This window comes from Maylandia zebra, linkage group LG5 (assembly GCF_041146795.1).
Source record: "Maylandia zebra isolate NMK-2024a linkage group LG5, Mzebra_GT3a, whole genome shotgun sequence".
Lineage (NCBI taxonomy): Eukaryota > Metazoa > Chordata > Actinopteri > Cichliformes > Cichlidae > Maylandia > Maylandia zebra.
Genome location: NC_135171.1, coordinates 25349077 through 25364941, shown reverse-complemented (window position 1 = coordinate 25364941; position 15865 = coordinate 25349077). Strand labels below are relative to the sequence as shown.

Here is a 15865-nt window from a genome sequence, read left to right as displayed (position 1 = left end):
ACCATCATCTGTTTTCTCTTCGGTCACGCTCGGTTGATTTTTCTAGTCGGCACACTCATTTCCTCCATTACGCGCTGGCTCCATTACCTGCTGGCTGCTTCCCAAACAAACACACGTGCAGCTTGGCACTTGTGCTGTACGTAACAAGTCACACGACGTGACGCTGCGGCTGTGATTGGTTCGGCTCTGGGCTACTTAATTTGGATTGGCTGACCTTTTTTTTTTTTTTTTTTTTTAATAGGACAAGAGCGGCGAGGTCTATCGCGATAGCTTAATTTCTCTATCGAGTAAAAGTTATATCGCGATACATATCGTTATCGTTCTATCGCCCAGCTCTAGGCTAAGTACAACTCAGCATTGCAAATCATGTGGATATATGTTTGAAAATTATGGCCTCAAAGCTTTTCTTGCCTGTGGCACCTGGAAGCGGTTGGATACACACTTACTCACCTGTGTGCACTCTGATGTCACTGCAGAGTTCCTCAGTTTCTCCCTCTGTGGTCTTAAAGATTTGCTTCTCATGCACACACACACACACACACACACACACACACACACACACACACACACACAATATGGCAGCTTTATTTAGTAATAAATAGCTCTCAGGTTTTGTACTGAGCATGTCAAATATTTTTGACTAGTATTTTAATGTATTTAAGATGAAAATACACTGCAAGTACAATAGTGTACAACACATTCTATATTATTTATGAAGTTCACACCACAAGTATTAATGCAAAAAAGAAAAAAAAGACGGAACCAGTTTCACAACAATAAATTTACAATCTGTCTTTACCAGAGAAAAGATTAAACCCAAACTTAGTCAGTGTATCAAGATTTTGATAATTTAATGTGTATTACTCTGAGGCAGAATTGTGTACATAACAATTTTACTTTTAGATAACTTGAGAGTATTTTTAAAGAGAAAAGCAATTATTATATTTTTAAATGATAAACATTGTAGGTTAAAAATCCAGTGTTAGAGATAAAAAACTGTCACAGTACAGTATGTCTAATTGCTTCATTATTTTCATCCAGTTCATGAAACTGCAGTAACACAAACAAAAGAAATATAGAAAAAAAATTCTTGAATAAAATAGTTTACAGGTACAAATCTATTTTAAACTCTTTTGCAGACTACACATTATTATATAAATGCAATGCACTTTCTGTGTTATTTGCTGTATGTATTACGTGATTGTAGAGTAATTCAGAAACAACTATTTTTATAATATTATCTAGTTTCTTTTGTGGTGTACTGAACTATGCTGCAAATTACTCAATCATTCCTATCCTCATAGAAAGCAAAAGCTATGGAATTTTGAGATTCTTTGATTTTCTTAATAAGAAGCTCAGTTGTTTTATTGTCCTTCCTGTGCTTTTGGCTGTTGCTCTTCTTGAGTTTGAGTTGGTGGGACGCCCTCTAAGAAGGTACAGAAGTACTTTGCTGTGTTTAATTCAGGTTTCTTTAACAAGAAGTAACATTTTGGAAAGTAGTAGGCTGCCAGCAGTCCAAAGTTGCTTGCTAGGCTGAAATAAACATGGACAATTGACCGGATCTTGTTATTATCACTGTTGTTGCCTACGTAGATTGGAATAAAGATCACCCAAATGACACAGTAAATCAGGGTGGAAAAGGTGATGTCTCTGGCTAAGTTATACTGATGAAGAGGCTCCACTGCTATGAAGGTGCATATGAATGATGCAAGGGCCATTGCACCATTGAAAACTTGCATTAAAGCAAATCCAGTCAAAGATGAAACAGGACACGAGAGGAAGAATTCTACAAAGTCTATTGTCATATTTGCCACATATTCAGACAATGAAGGTCCTTCTTGAACAAACCAGCCACAGAGACCAGCCTGCACAGCGCAGCAGATCAGCACAAACAGCCAGCTCACAGGGCCTCTTAACAAATGCAGGTGAGAGGCAGCCATCTCTGGGAACTCTGTCACGCAAATTATCTGTTAAAAAAAGAAGAAGTTATCATCCTGATTATATCTTTATTTTTTATTTTTCTTATATTACATTATGTGTTTTGTCCAAAAGCGCTTGTGCTTTTATGCGCTTTCACTAAAAACAACTTCTGAATTTTTTTGAGAAATCTAAAGTAGATTACACTTGTATGCCTCCACAAACCTGTCAAGTTACAGTTTACGCTGAAAATAAGGTAAAAAATTCTAAAATGTGGAAACACTGCAATGAAGATGAAGCTGAGCATCAAGCCAAATGGTTACAACTGCCTCATAGATATTAGACAGAAAAATGTTTTTGCAAAATACTGAGCCGTAGCAGTTAAATTGACCTTTGACCTTTTATATGTAAAATGCCACCTTTTTACAATTTATGATCGTTTTTTGCTGTTGGTGTATTATTTGTAAAGTTCTTACTGAAATCCCTTTTCTTGACACCACACACTGATCATGACTGATGTTTTTACTATGTTTTACACAATTTTGTGGGGTTTTATTTAAACTGCATGTATTAAATTGAAAATGTAGATTTTCTTTTATTGATGGGAGTATATACATATTAATAGCTCTTGAACGGTTTTGTTTCTGTGTCATGCTATATATCTGGTCTGTCTTGCAAAAGTAAACGTTCCTTGAAAACTGGCCAATAAATACATGTGATATCTCTAATTTGTGTAAGTATGTGTCAGTAGCAATTATCAAATTAAAGTTAGAAACAAAAATTATTGAAGACTGGAAAGCTTAGGGAAGACAGAAAAATTAACACACTGCATACCTTCTATCTGTATTTTATCGAGCATGTTCTTTAACTGATTCTGCCATTTCTGCACACTGCCATTGTGGGGCAGTATTTCACCAGTATTAACTCACCTGTAGTGAGATGGACAGGATAACGGAGAGGGTGACAGTCTGGAAAATGGAAGTGAAGGGCAGCTGAAGACGGCAGACCACATCCCTGGGCTCCCCCAGGAAGAGCAGCAGACTGAGACATGCTCCCATCAGGCCGAGCACAGCCACAAAACTCAAGGGTCCCCCCGAGGCCTTTACCAGGGGGGTTCCTCGGTGCATCAGGAACATGACACCCACCGACCCCTGACATATCAGCAGCAGCACACCAACCAGCATCATTATCACAGCATCCTCGCTGTCCCAGGTGAAAAACTTAAAGATGGGGTCAGTGCAGTTCGTGCTGCGATGCTGGGACCACTGACCGTTGGGACATTTAGTACACTGGGTGTCGTCTATGATTGGGAAAGCACAAAAATATGGCTAAATTAAAAAGCAAAATAAAACATCACAACAGTACACACACGCACCATTTAGAGATCCTATCTTGCACAGGCTACATGTGTGACTTACTTCATTTTTATGCCTTCTTACACAGAAAGAGATAAGAAAATCATTCCCCTGATTTGAAGAGGAGAAATGTATTGCCCTAATTAACAAAACCTAATGATTTGGAAAGGGACACATCTGTCTATATAAGGTTCCATAGTTGCAGTGTATGTGAGAGCAACAACTATGCCTAAAACACTTCACTGATCAGGCCTGAAGGGTAGACTCGCAAGAGAGAAGCCACTCCACAAGAATAAGCACATAGCAGCCTGCCTGGAGTTTCTCAAAAAGGTACTTGAAGGACTCTCAGACCACGAGAAACAAAATTCTCTGGTCTGATAAAACAAAGATTGAACTGTTTGACATTAATTCCAAGTGTCATGTCTGGAGGCAACCAGTGCTCTGGACCTCTGATTCATCAGGTTCAAGTTCATCTTCCAAAAGAACAACAACCTTAAGCACACAGGCATCATAACAAAGGAGTGGGTTCGGGACCGCTCTGAATATCCTTAATTGGCCTAGCCAAAGCCCACACTTGAATCCAATTGAATATTTCTGGAGAGGTCTGAAAATGGCTGTGCAATTACACTCTCCATCAAACTCGATGGAGTTTCAGAGGTTCTGCAAGGAAGAATGGGAGAAACTGCTCAAAACCAGGAATGCCAAGAATGTAGCATCATAGTCAAAAAGACTAGAGGCTGTAATTGCTACCAAAGGTGCTTTAATAAAGTATTGAGAAAAGGCTGTGAACACTTATTTACAGTTTATATGTTTTATTTTTAGAAAAACTTATATTTATTTTGTAGAATTAAGACATAGAATTTTTTTCACTTTGCCAACATGAAGTATTATGTGTGAACTCTTGAGGTGAAAATGAATTTAATCCATTCTGGAATAAGGCTGTCACATAACACTGTGGATTCTTACTGGTTGCTCTGTATGAGCATGAATCTCATCTGAGACAACATCACCTTCATTTGCCTGGTAGGTGCCTGCCAAACAGTCGATGCAGTCAAAACAGCAGGAATAGAAACCCTTGACTCTGAGGACCTGGCCTCTGTCACATTTTGCTGAACAGGTGGACACAGGAATCTGTGAAGGTTGCGGTACAAAATTTAAGATCTTAAAATAGATCATGAACTGGACATGAAAGCTTTTACATGCTAGAAGTTGTGAAGATTTTTCTGAGTTACAAGCGTTACCTGTTTAGTGTGCCACTGAAAGAGGGACTTGTTGAGGAACAGCTTTTGTTCAGTATATTCTCCCACATTTCTAAAGTCCACTTGAGATGAGTTTGTCCAGATCCACTGAATCATATTGTATCCTATGTTCGGATTGCCATCATTGTCAAAGTCTAGACGTGTGCCATTTATGTTAACAGAAGTGTTCTTTAAAACCTGCAAGAGCTGCAAAATGCAATTATTGTTGTTACTGATAAGCTCGATTCCAAACTTTGTATAGTGTCTCATATATCTGTGAAGGTTCTCAGTCATCCAGGTCATCGTAGTCAAAGGAGCTTGCAAAGAAAAGCGTCTGGACTTCTTTAAGTTGCTTGAAGACGTTTCACCTCTCATTCGAGAAGCTTCTTCAGTTCTAAGGTCAAATGGTGGAGAGTCCCAGATATAAACCTAGTGGGAGTGACCCCCACAGAGGGACAAAAGGACCCCCTGATGATCCTCTAATCACCTGAGCCAAGGTGTGAAATTGGGTGTGGGACCCAATCAGCCAGAGTTTCGGGTGTGTTCATTGTGAAACCTGGCCCCACCTTGTCATGCGAATTCCTGAGGTCAGATGGCCCAGGATGTGAGTGGGCGTTAAGGCGTCTGGGAAGGGATCTCAAAACTGGATTATAGATGGCAGAGAGTTGGTGTCGTAAACCCCCGCCTCTGTTCAAAGATGGTCGGGGGTGTCTTTCGGGTGAACCAGTTTCTGTCTGAGTGTGTTGCTGGGTCTGAAATACACTGGGATGTCATGCTTGGAGAAAACTCTCCTGACTTTTTCTGATACACCGGCTACATAGGGGATGACAATGTTGTTGCGTCTGTCCTTCTTATCCTCCTTCGCTGGTGTCACCTGAGCCAGCGAAGGAGGCTCAGGTGACACTGAGCCTCCTTCGCTCAGTGTCACCTGAGCGGATAAGAAGGACTTCGCTGGTGTCCTTCTTATCCACCAGCGAAGGAGGATAAGAAGGACAGACGCAACAACATTGTCATCCCCTATGTAGCCGGTGTATCAGAAAAACTCAGGAGAGTTTTCTCCAAGCATGACATCCCAGTGTATTTCAGACCCAGCAACACACTCAGACAAACTGGTTCACCCGAAAGACAAAACGCCAAAACACAAACTTAACAACGTGGTGTATGCTGTACAGTGCAGTGAGGAATGCCCAGACCTCTACATTGGAGAGACCAAACAGCCACTTCACAAGCGCATGGCACAACACAGAAGAGCCACCTCCACAGGACAAGACTCAGCAGTCCATCTGCATCTTAAGGATAAAGGACACTCTTTCGAGGATGCCAATGTTCACATTTTGGACAGAGAGGACAGATGGTTTGAAAGAGGAGTGAAAGAAGCCATCTATGTCCACTGTGAGCGACCATCTTTGAACAGAGGCGGGGGTTTACGACACCAACTCTCTGCCATCTATAATCCAGTTTTGAGATCCCTTCCCAGACGCCTTAACGCCCACTCACATCCTGGGCCATCTGACCTCAGGAATTCGCATGACAAGGTGGGGCCAGGTTTCACAATGAACACACCCGAAACTCTGGCTGATTGGGGCCCACACCCAATTTCACACCTTGGCTCAGGTGATTAGAGGATCATCAGGGGGTCCTTTTGTCCCTCTGTGGGGGTCACTCCCACTAGGTTTATATCTGGGACTCTCCACCATTTGACCTTAGAACTGAAGAAGCTTCTCGGATGAGAGGTGAAACATCTTCAAGCAACACAGAAGAGCCACCTCCACAGGACAAGACTCAGCAGTCCATCTGCATCTTAAGGATAAAGGACACTCTTTCGAGGATGCCAATGTTCACATTTTGGACAGAGAGGATAGATGGTTTGAAAGAGGAGTGAAAGAAGCCATCTATGTCCACTGTGAGCGACCATCTTTGAACAGAGGCGGGGGTTTACGACACTGAGCGAAGGAGGCTCAGTGTCACCTGAGCCTCCTTCGCTGGCTCAGGTGACACCAGCGAAGGAGGATAAGAAGGACAGACGCAACAACATTGTCATCCCCTATGTAGCCGGTGTATCAGAAAAAGTCAGGAGAGTTTTCTCCAAGCATGACATCCCAGTGTATTTCAGACCCAGCAACACACTCAGACAGAAACTGGTTCACCCGAAAGACACCCCCGACCATCTTTGAACAGAGGCGGGGGTTTACGACACCAACTCTCTGCCATCTATAATCCAGTTTTGAGATCCCTTCCCAGACGCCTTAACGCCCACTCACATCCTGGGCCATCTGACCTCAGGAATTCGCATGACAAGGTGGGGCCAGGTTTCACAATGAACACACCCGAAACTCTGGCTGATTGGGTCCCACACCCAATTTCACACCTTGGCTCAGGTGATTAGAGGATCATCAGGGGGTCCTTTTGTCCCTCTGTGGGGGTCACTCCCACTAGGTTTATATCTGGGACTCTCCACCATTTGACCTTAGAACTGAAGAAGCTTCTCGGATGAGAGGTGAAACGTCTTCAAGCAACTTAAAGAAGTCCAGACGCTTTTCTTTGCAAGCTCCTTTGACAGTGTCTCATATAGTAGAAAAATAAAAGAAATCACCTTCCAGGGATAGATTTTGCTTCCAGATCCCCACTTACAGGCAGTTGAATTGCACTCCAGCAGGTTATGCAGTGCCTGTGCTACACTGTAAACAGCAGCATACACACTGAAAGCTGATTTCTGGACTGCAGGTGCTTCCACTATGCTAATGTTGTCTAGTGACAAATTCCAGCATTGTGGGCAGCGATTGTTTGGATTGTTTTGACTGTCAGGATTTGTGGTTGGAGTGGATGTCTTTGTCCGCTCTTCACTGAGTTTCTTGAAAAGCTCCATTGAATAATCTTTGAACAGGCCGAGGGTGTCTGTTTTGTCAACAAATCCAATGATTGTGCCAACTGTTTCAATGTTGGGCAGAGAAGTCACTCGAGTATGTATTGCCCAACTTGTGCTGCCGATCCACACAGCTGTTAAATTACTCCTGATAACCTGGAATAAATTGCATTGGTTGACTGGTACTGAACAAACTGTCCATTAGCAGAAAATAATACATTTGTGAATCACTTTAAATCTCTGTTTCACTAACCTCTCTAAAAAAGTATTCAGCTTTCTCTGCGAGAGAAAACACCACTACCACTCTGACATTGGTCGTTTGGATATCATTTATGATGGTTTCGATCGCTGGTTCGGGGTCAGTGTACACTGGAATCAGGCCCTGATAGGCCACACAGATAGATGTGTTTACTGTCATTTTAGTGAACATCTGCACACCTCGTTGCCCGTACTCCTCGTCGCTGCCCACAATTGCAACCCAGTTCCAGCCAAACTCCTGTATTAGCTTTATCATGACATCCACTTGCCATTTATCACTTGGCACAGTACGAAAGAATGACGGGTAGAGAAGTTTATCACTGAACTTGTCACTGGTGGCCCCATAGCTAATCTGGTGTGAAAATTAAAAACAGAAACGATTTACTTTTACATTTAAAATATTTTTGCAAGTCTCAAATTTGTAAATCAAGAGAAAAAAATCTGATAACTACAAAATGTATGTGTATTCAAACCTGTGGTAGCATAAAAAATCCCAGGAGTTTTCCAATAACTGACACCATTTCTGATTCAAAAGGACCAATAACTGCAACTATACTGGGCTCATGGTCAGTGTAATTACACCGCACAGGTAGTTCTTGGCTGGATTTTTCAGTTAGGAGAGACAGAGTAGGGTTTATAATTACTGAAGATTGTCTGCATGTGTCATAGATTTCATAACCTAACTTGATGCCAGGGAGGAGAGTCTGATTTCCGTTGATTTCATCCACTGCGTATTTCATTGATATAGCAAGTCCCAGTACAACATTATTTGCACTGTTCAGCAGCAAGCAGAAAACAGTAGAAGTCATTGTAAGTCAGGGTTAGTTATTTTGAATCTCATGTTGTTAAGAAAGCGTTGTTCATAACCATCCTTACCTTTCACATCTTATCTGGTTGGGCTCTGTTATGTCACTGAGGCTGCTGGTGACATCATTAATGGGAAAGAGCCCTCCGAGCATAATGTCCCCAGACAAACTGAAGAGGTTGGTCGAAATGTTGCTGACCCATTCAGGCAAACTCTCACTGCAGCTCAGTGTAAAGAAACAGCACAAAACCAGCAGAGTGAGACATGAAGCCATGACGCCAATAAGAGGGAGACTGAAGCCACAGCAATAAGAGCAGAGTGCTTATGTCAGTGTTTCGGAAATTATTGTTTTATACAAATTCACCTGGAAGTCCTCATCATGCCTTCCCTCACTTGCCCAACCAAACCTGACACATTAGCAAAAGCAAATGCAAATCATACACATAACAAATCAAATTTGAATACAAGTGAACCTTTTGACATGATTAATCTATTTTTTCCAATCATACCAAAACGATTTTTTAATTTGAAATATCGTGGGAGCAAGAAATGATGCAGTCTCCTATACCTTAATGTTTTTCACATGGTTAGGATAATGTATTTATAACATTTTGCTCGAGCAACGACTCGCTTTGCACAATGTGTAGAGATATGTTTGCTTATGCTGTTCCAGTGGTGTTATCTAACCTGGGTAATTTCCTGAAATTTGTTGATATTTGTTTGTGGTGTGAAATTTGTTTCTCTTTTGTCTAACTATATCTCATAAGTGTCATGATTCGTGGTTTCTCGTGTTTGAGTTGTGTTGGAGTATGTGGGTTCTCATTATGTGTTTTCTGTTTATTCTCCCTTTTATTCTACTAAATTGAGGACAGATGATACTGTGGTGGAGTTTGGTCTACGGCTCTTCTGCAGAGGAAGAGTGGTGCAGAGGAAGGGTGGTGCAATAGGTTCAAAAGCTCAAGAGTGGAAATCCCTGTAAATAAAAGATCACTTGCCTGCAATGCTGTCTGTGTGTCTTGGTGGGGTCCCAGAACTGGTGTGTTTCACAGTTGGGCAGAAATCCAGCCAAGGAATGTTGGAGACATAGCCTGACTTATTGCTGGTGCATATGGTGGTGAAAGTTGTAGCACTGTCAGCAAGAGCAGGCGGCAATATGGCAAGTGCAACTGGAGAAGCTGTAGTACCAGGCTGAGCGCCTGAGGCAGGTTATGTAGAGACTGGTTCCTCACTGGTGCCTCTGCTACACTCTCCGTGACTGATGCTGAGGCTGGACTGGATGGGGGTGGAGACCATCCTCAGGCCATCATAGAGTTCAAAGTGAAAGCAAAGGAATGCCACAGCACATTCAGGAGTGGGCAGTGTTGCTACAGGGGGAAGGCCCAGATGGTGGCACTGAGCCTGCTGCCAGTGTTGCGAGGGCGCTTTGCCGAAGTCTCCAAGGTAAGTGAAATTCAATACATCCTGGACCCGAGACCAAAGCTACACACATTGGGGAGTTTATCAAGGGATAATATGCTCTATTGCTCTATACATAGATAATTTACTATATTTCTTTATTGTTGTCTTTTTTTGTCCTTAACCCTGTCCTCCCAGGTCTTTCTCATTACATCCAGTGGACCTCTGATTGATGGACAAATAGCAAGTCAGAAGATCAAAGGTTTTCAAACACTCTTCAATCATATAATAAATGACAGCAAAATAAGAATCAACAGCCATGGCCACAACCCATACACTCAGTTCTGCTGCTCAACCCACAAAAGCATTTTCCTTGTGGCAGCAGTTAAGTAGAAATAAACAGGCTTTCCAAGAGTATAACATTTATTGGCACAGATCATTGTTACAACAAAAAAATAATCAAACAAATGTACTTTTTGTGCCAAGTTTATATGAAACCATACCGTAGTGGTTCACAGCCAAGAATGAAAGATGGGGATGAAAATTAGCACCTCCAAGTCTGAGGCCATGGTTCTCAGCCAGAAAAGGGTGGAGTGCTCACTCCAGGTCACGGACAAGTTGCTAAGTTACTGATATTGTTACACTACTGATATTATTACTCCTGCTCTGCCTGCAGCCCCTAATTCTTCAAATGAAGATTGTGAAAAAAAAACATAAACATAAAGGTAAAAAACACTAACATAAAGGTAAATAGTGAAGGAGGAGCCAAGATGCTAATTTTCAAATGTTTATTTCATGCTAGCGTTGAAATCATGGTTCAGACTGAGGCAATAATTTCAGGGAGAGCCAAGGCCAACATAACAAACAAAACATTCCTGATATGAAAATAAAAGAAATTGACCTAACTCCAAAGAAAACAATAAAAAAAAAGAAAAAAACTATACAACCTATAACCATAACCTACCTAACAACCAGTATTGGGGAGTAACGGAATACATGTACTGCCGTTACGTATTTAAAATACAAAATATGAGTAACTGTATTCCGTTACAGTTACCGTTTAAAAAGGTGGTATTTAGAATACAGTTACTTTGTTGAAATAAATGGATTACACTGCGGTACTTTCCTGTTTCATTTTGTCGCGGGTCAGGACTGTTTGGGTTTTGTTTGACAGCTACGTTCTGTTGTTCCAGGCGGCAGCGTTACGGTTGCCATGGTTACAGGGCGACGCTCTCTCTCTCTCTCTCTCTCTGCGACTGTGTGTTTCCTGGGTGAGAGAGCGCCTTTTCGTTGTTGTTGTTGTTGTTGTGCTAAGCTAACAGGCAGAATGCTACCAGCATAGCTCTAAAGAATGTAGCATCATGGGCAGTGTAGTCCGTGTTGCAGGGAGAATGGACTGCCATACACGTTATGGGTCTGTGAGCGCGAGAAGGGAGAAAAAGGGGAGTGGAAAGGTACGAGTTGTCATCGAGGAAAAACGGGAGCTGGAAGCATGTAAATATAATAATAACCACTGCAGCCAAGAAGAGTGCCTGACGAGCCCAGTTGTAAGTAAGCTATTAAGACTCGACTGTACACCGTGTTCGTGTTTTCCTCCGAAAACAATAAGTTCCGTTGGAGCAGCCTTTCAACGCCTCTCTCTGTCTCTCGCCAGAAAAGTTGACCCACACAACAAAGTAAAGCTATTTTTCGGCTACAAGCCGACAGGGACCCCGCCGTATTAGTCAGAGGTCCCTTTACTACAGTTCGGAGTCGCGGACCTTCAGTAATAGTAATAAATCACACAGCAATAGTACATTCACGTTGTTGTAAAAAGCATGATAATCTATTAAGTAATCCAAAGTATTCAGAATACGTTACTGTCATTGAGTAACGTAACGGAATACGTTACAGAATACATTTTAGGGCATGTATTCTGTATTCTGTAATGGAATACATTTTAAAAGTAACCTTCCCAACACTGCTAACAACACATAAACAGGAGAAAACAGGGTGTCAAAATAAAAGGCAGCTCTCCCCTACAGGCAGTCTGAAAATGAAAACATAAAAATGCAGATACAAGTCACAAAGGCATGCAATCAAAATGGCCAGAGGGCCCAAACACAAAGTTCCACAGGTCTTAAGTAGCTCTCTGCTGATTGACAATTAGCTGGATATCTGTGAGTAGCATCCAATCAGGACAGAGGAGATGGAGCCAAGACATAACATAAGGAGTTAGTTGAAAGAAGAAAACCAACATCCTCCTGGGGGATGTAACAAGTTTTAAGACCAAATGGTGGAGAGTCCCAGATATTTAAACCTTAGTGGGAGTTACCCCTTAATAGGGTCTTTGACCCACTATTAAAATCATGTGTTTCATCACATGAGCCAAGGTGTCAAAAAGGGGTGTGGGTCATTATTAGCAGAGGTTTCGGGTGAAACCATTGTGAGTCCTTGCCTCAACCTATCATGTGACCTTTTGAGGTCACCTCACGCAAGATGTGAGTGGGGGTTAAAGAACCTGAGAAGGGATCTCAAAACAACATTGTAACTGATAGACAGCTGATGTTGTATGGCACCTCCTCTGTTCAAGTATGGTCGATCACAGTGGACATAGATGGCTTCTGTCAGTCCTCTTTCAAACCATCTTCCTTCTCTGTCCAAAATGTTAACATTGGCATTCTTGAAAGAGTGACCATTATCCTTTAGATGCAGTTGTACAGCTGAGTCTTCTCCTGTCGACGTGGCTCTTCTATGTTGTGCCATGCATTTATAGAGTGGATGTTTGGTTTCTCCAAATGTAGAGGTGTGAACACTTCTCGCTCCACTGCACAAATGAATTTTTGTGCCACTGTCTGTACCCAGGGGATGCTATACTTTGCATATATGAACTTCCAAAGATCCACAAAGGATTAGTTCCACTCAGCCCCATTGTTAGCAGTATAAACAGCCACCTACAACGTTTCCAAGTACCTCGCCACCATTCTAGCTCCCCATGTGGGGAATATACCTCAGCACATCAAAAACTCTACTGACTGATGAATCGTCATGTGAGCTTGTGAAACGTAATTGCCTTCCACATTGCGTCTTTGAGGTAGTGCTAAATGAAAATAAAGCAAATTGAATCTTCTCTGAAGGATGACTGGTCTTTAGAAATAGGATTTTCCCCCAGATGAGCTAGAGGAGGAGGAAGTGACTGGGACGCGGGAGGTCTAGGCATCTGGGATGTTGAGGTTGTTGATCCAACAACCCAGATGTGAAGAAGTGGCAGAAAATGGATGGATAGATGCAGTGAGTGCAGAATTTCTATTTCTAATGGATTTCCACACTGTGAAAATATATACGTATCATATATTCAAGTAAAATACCTCATAGTACACTTTTGTCACACCGTATGTTTAATTGCATCATTATTTTTATTCAGTTCATGCTGTTATGACCAACATTACCACAAACACAACAACATTCCTGACAAATAATTCTTTCACAAAAGCTCATGTACAAGTAAGAATGTATTGTAGACTACATGTTGCTAAATAAACACACAATATTCTTTTTATGTTATTTGCTGTATGTATTATGTGATTGTAGAGTAATTGAGAAACAATAATTATTATAATCTAGTGCATTTTGTAGAGTACAGACCCATGATCTACATCACTTGAAGTTCTTCAGAGGCCTGGTAATGAACTAATCATTTGATTCAGGTGTGTTGACCTAGGGTGACTCAGCCCTCGAGGCCTGGAGGATTTAAAAGATAAAATGAAATCTGACGGATGGATAGCGATAGGAAGGTTGTTCCACAGATTCGGTGCAACCAGGGCAAAAGCACGGTCACCCCTAGATTTAAGTCTAGAGCTAGGCTGAGCCAGGAGTAATTGGGCTGAAGACCTGATGGCTAAGAAGATCGGCAAGATAACGAGGGGCTAAATTATTTATAATTTTAAAGGTGAGCAATAATATTTTAAATTCAATGCGATATTTTATGGGTAACCAATGCAAATCAATAAGAACAGGGGTGATAGAGGCATGCTTTCTAGTGCCAGTCAGGAGGCGAGCCGCAGCATTCTGGACAAGCTGAAGTCTGTGAAGGAGAGCAGATTGAAGACCAAAGTAGAGAGAATTACAGTAATCCAATCTAGAAGTCACAAAAGCATGAATGAGCTTTACAAGATCTTTATGAGGGACATAGTGCTTAGCCTTAGCAATAAGGCGCAATATCCTATGTTTGGGCTGCTTTGTTAATCAAACTCTATACGTGTGCCATTGATGTTAACAGAAGTGTTCCTTAAAGCCTCAGACAGCTGTAAATATGTAAATTATTTTTATTATTATTTATAACCTTGATTCTGAATTGTGTACTAAATTAGAAAAAAATAAATCACCTTCCAGGGATAGATTTTGCTTCCAGATCCCCACTTAAAGGCAGTTGAACTGCATTCCAGCAGGTTTAAAGAAACAGCGCAAAGCCAGCAGAATAAAATGTGAAGCCATAATGCCGATAAGCAGGAGACAGAACCCAGAACGCGTCAATGTGCTTATATGTCAGCGCATCATGGGCGATGGTTTTATGAAAATTCACCTGTAAATCATATGTCCTCCTTCTCCTGACCGCCCACCCTGACACATTCGGAAGAGCAAGTCATAAGCAAAACCAAAAATGTACATATAGATACGGATATGAAAGTTTTAAAATTATTATATGAAACATTTTCAATCATCCTGGAACATTTTAAAATTCAGATTATTATATGTGAAAATTCCATAACACACTTTTATTGACCTCAACAGTTTTCATGTAGTTAAACTATTGCATTTTATCAACATGTAACTAGAAGTAAAGGTGGACTTTGCATATTTCGTGTGTGTGTGTGTGTGTGTGTGTGTGTGTGTGTGTGTGTGTGTGTGTGTGTGTGTGTGTGCGCGCGCCGTGTTGGTGGTATTCATCTTTCCGGAGAATTTTCCAGACATTTGTTTGTGGTTTAAAATTTGTTTCTCTTTGGCATCCATCTTCACATAAGCACTTATGCCTTCCCACCTGCTTACTGAGATCAAAACCTTACCTGTTGATGTTGTTTTTGCTTTTGCTAACTTTAGCCATTTTTGTGGAAATTTATACTTATTTTTTTTTCTGTTGTTGATGCCATTTTTAACCAAAGAAATGCATTAATAACTGGTCGCGCTAATATGGGTGATGTTGATAATAACCATTATATTAAGATCTTTTTTCATACATATCACTTTACCTCCCTATTGGCTTCAGATGTTGTTTTGTTTTGTTTTTTGTTTTGCATGCAATGTTGCTCATCCAGCAGCCGAGTGTGAAGCAGCGGGAATGAGGATCAGCACCTCCAAATCTGAGGCCATGGTTCTCAGCCAGAAAAGGGTGGAGTGCCCACTCCGGGTCGGGGATGAGTTCCTGCCCCAAGTGGAGGAGTTCAAGTATCTCGGGGTCTTGTTCGCGAGTGATGGGAGAAGGGAGCCGGAGATCGACAGACGGATTGGGGCTGCAGCTGCAGTAATGCAGACGCTGCACCGGTCCGTCGTGGTGAAGAGGGAGCTGAGTGTAAAAGCGAAGCTCTCAATGTACCGGTCGATCTACGTCCCTACCCTCACCTATGGCCACGAGCTGTGGGTAGTGACCGAAAGAACGAGATCGCGGATACAAGCGGCAGAAATGAGCTTCCTCCGAAGGGTGGCTGGCCTCTCCCTTAGAGATAGGGTGAGAAGTTCAGCCATCCGGGAGGGGCTCAGAGTAGAGCAGCTGCTGCTCCACATCGAAAGGAGCCAGCTGAGGTGGTTCGGGCATCTGACAAGGATGCCCCCTGGGCGCCTCCTGGGTGAGGTGTTCCAGGCATGTCCCACCGGGAGGAGGCCCCGGGGCAGACCCAGGACACGCTGGAGAGATTATATCTCTCGGCTGGCCTGGGAACGCCTTGGTGATCCCCCGGATAAGCTGGAGGAGGTGGCTGGGGAGAGGGAGGTCTGGGCCTCTTTGCTTAGGCTGCTGCCCCCGCGACCCGGCCTCGGATAAAGCGGATGAAGATGGATGGAT

The 15865-nt window shown here is 42.2% G+C and overlaps 1 protein-coding gene across 1 annotated transcript; it reads right to left on the bottom strand.

Moving 5' to 3' along the window:
• Nucleotides 1–1364: 1364 nt before the first annotated feature.
• Nucleotides 1365–8710, bottom strand: LOC101466126 (taste receptor type 1 member 3-like). Its single transcript, XM_004548870.2, has 8 exons — nucleotides 8508–8710; nucleotides 8105–8405; nucleotides 7627–7983; nucleotides 7104–7529; nucleotides 4514–4717; nucleotides 4283–4403; nucleotides 2847–3217; nucleotides 1365–1967 (listed from the first exon to the last, which is right to left on the bottom strand). Exons 1-8 carry the CDS (start codon nucleotides 8708–8710, stop codon nucleotides 1365–1367), a joined length of 2586 nt encoding a protein of 861 aa, XP_004548927.2.
• Between the last annotated feature and the right edge of the window lie 7155 nt (nucleotides 8711–15865).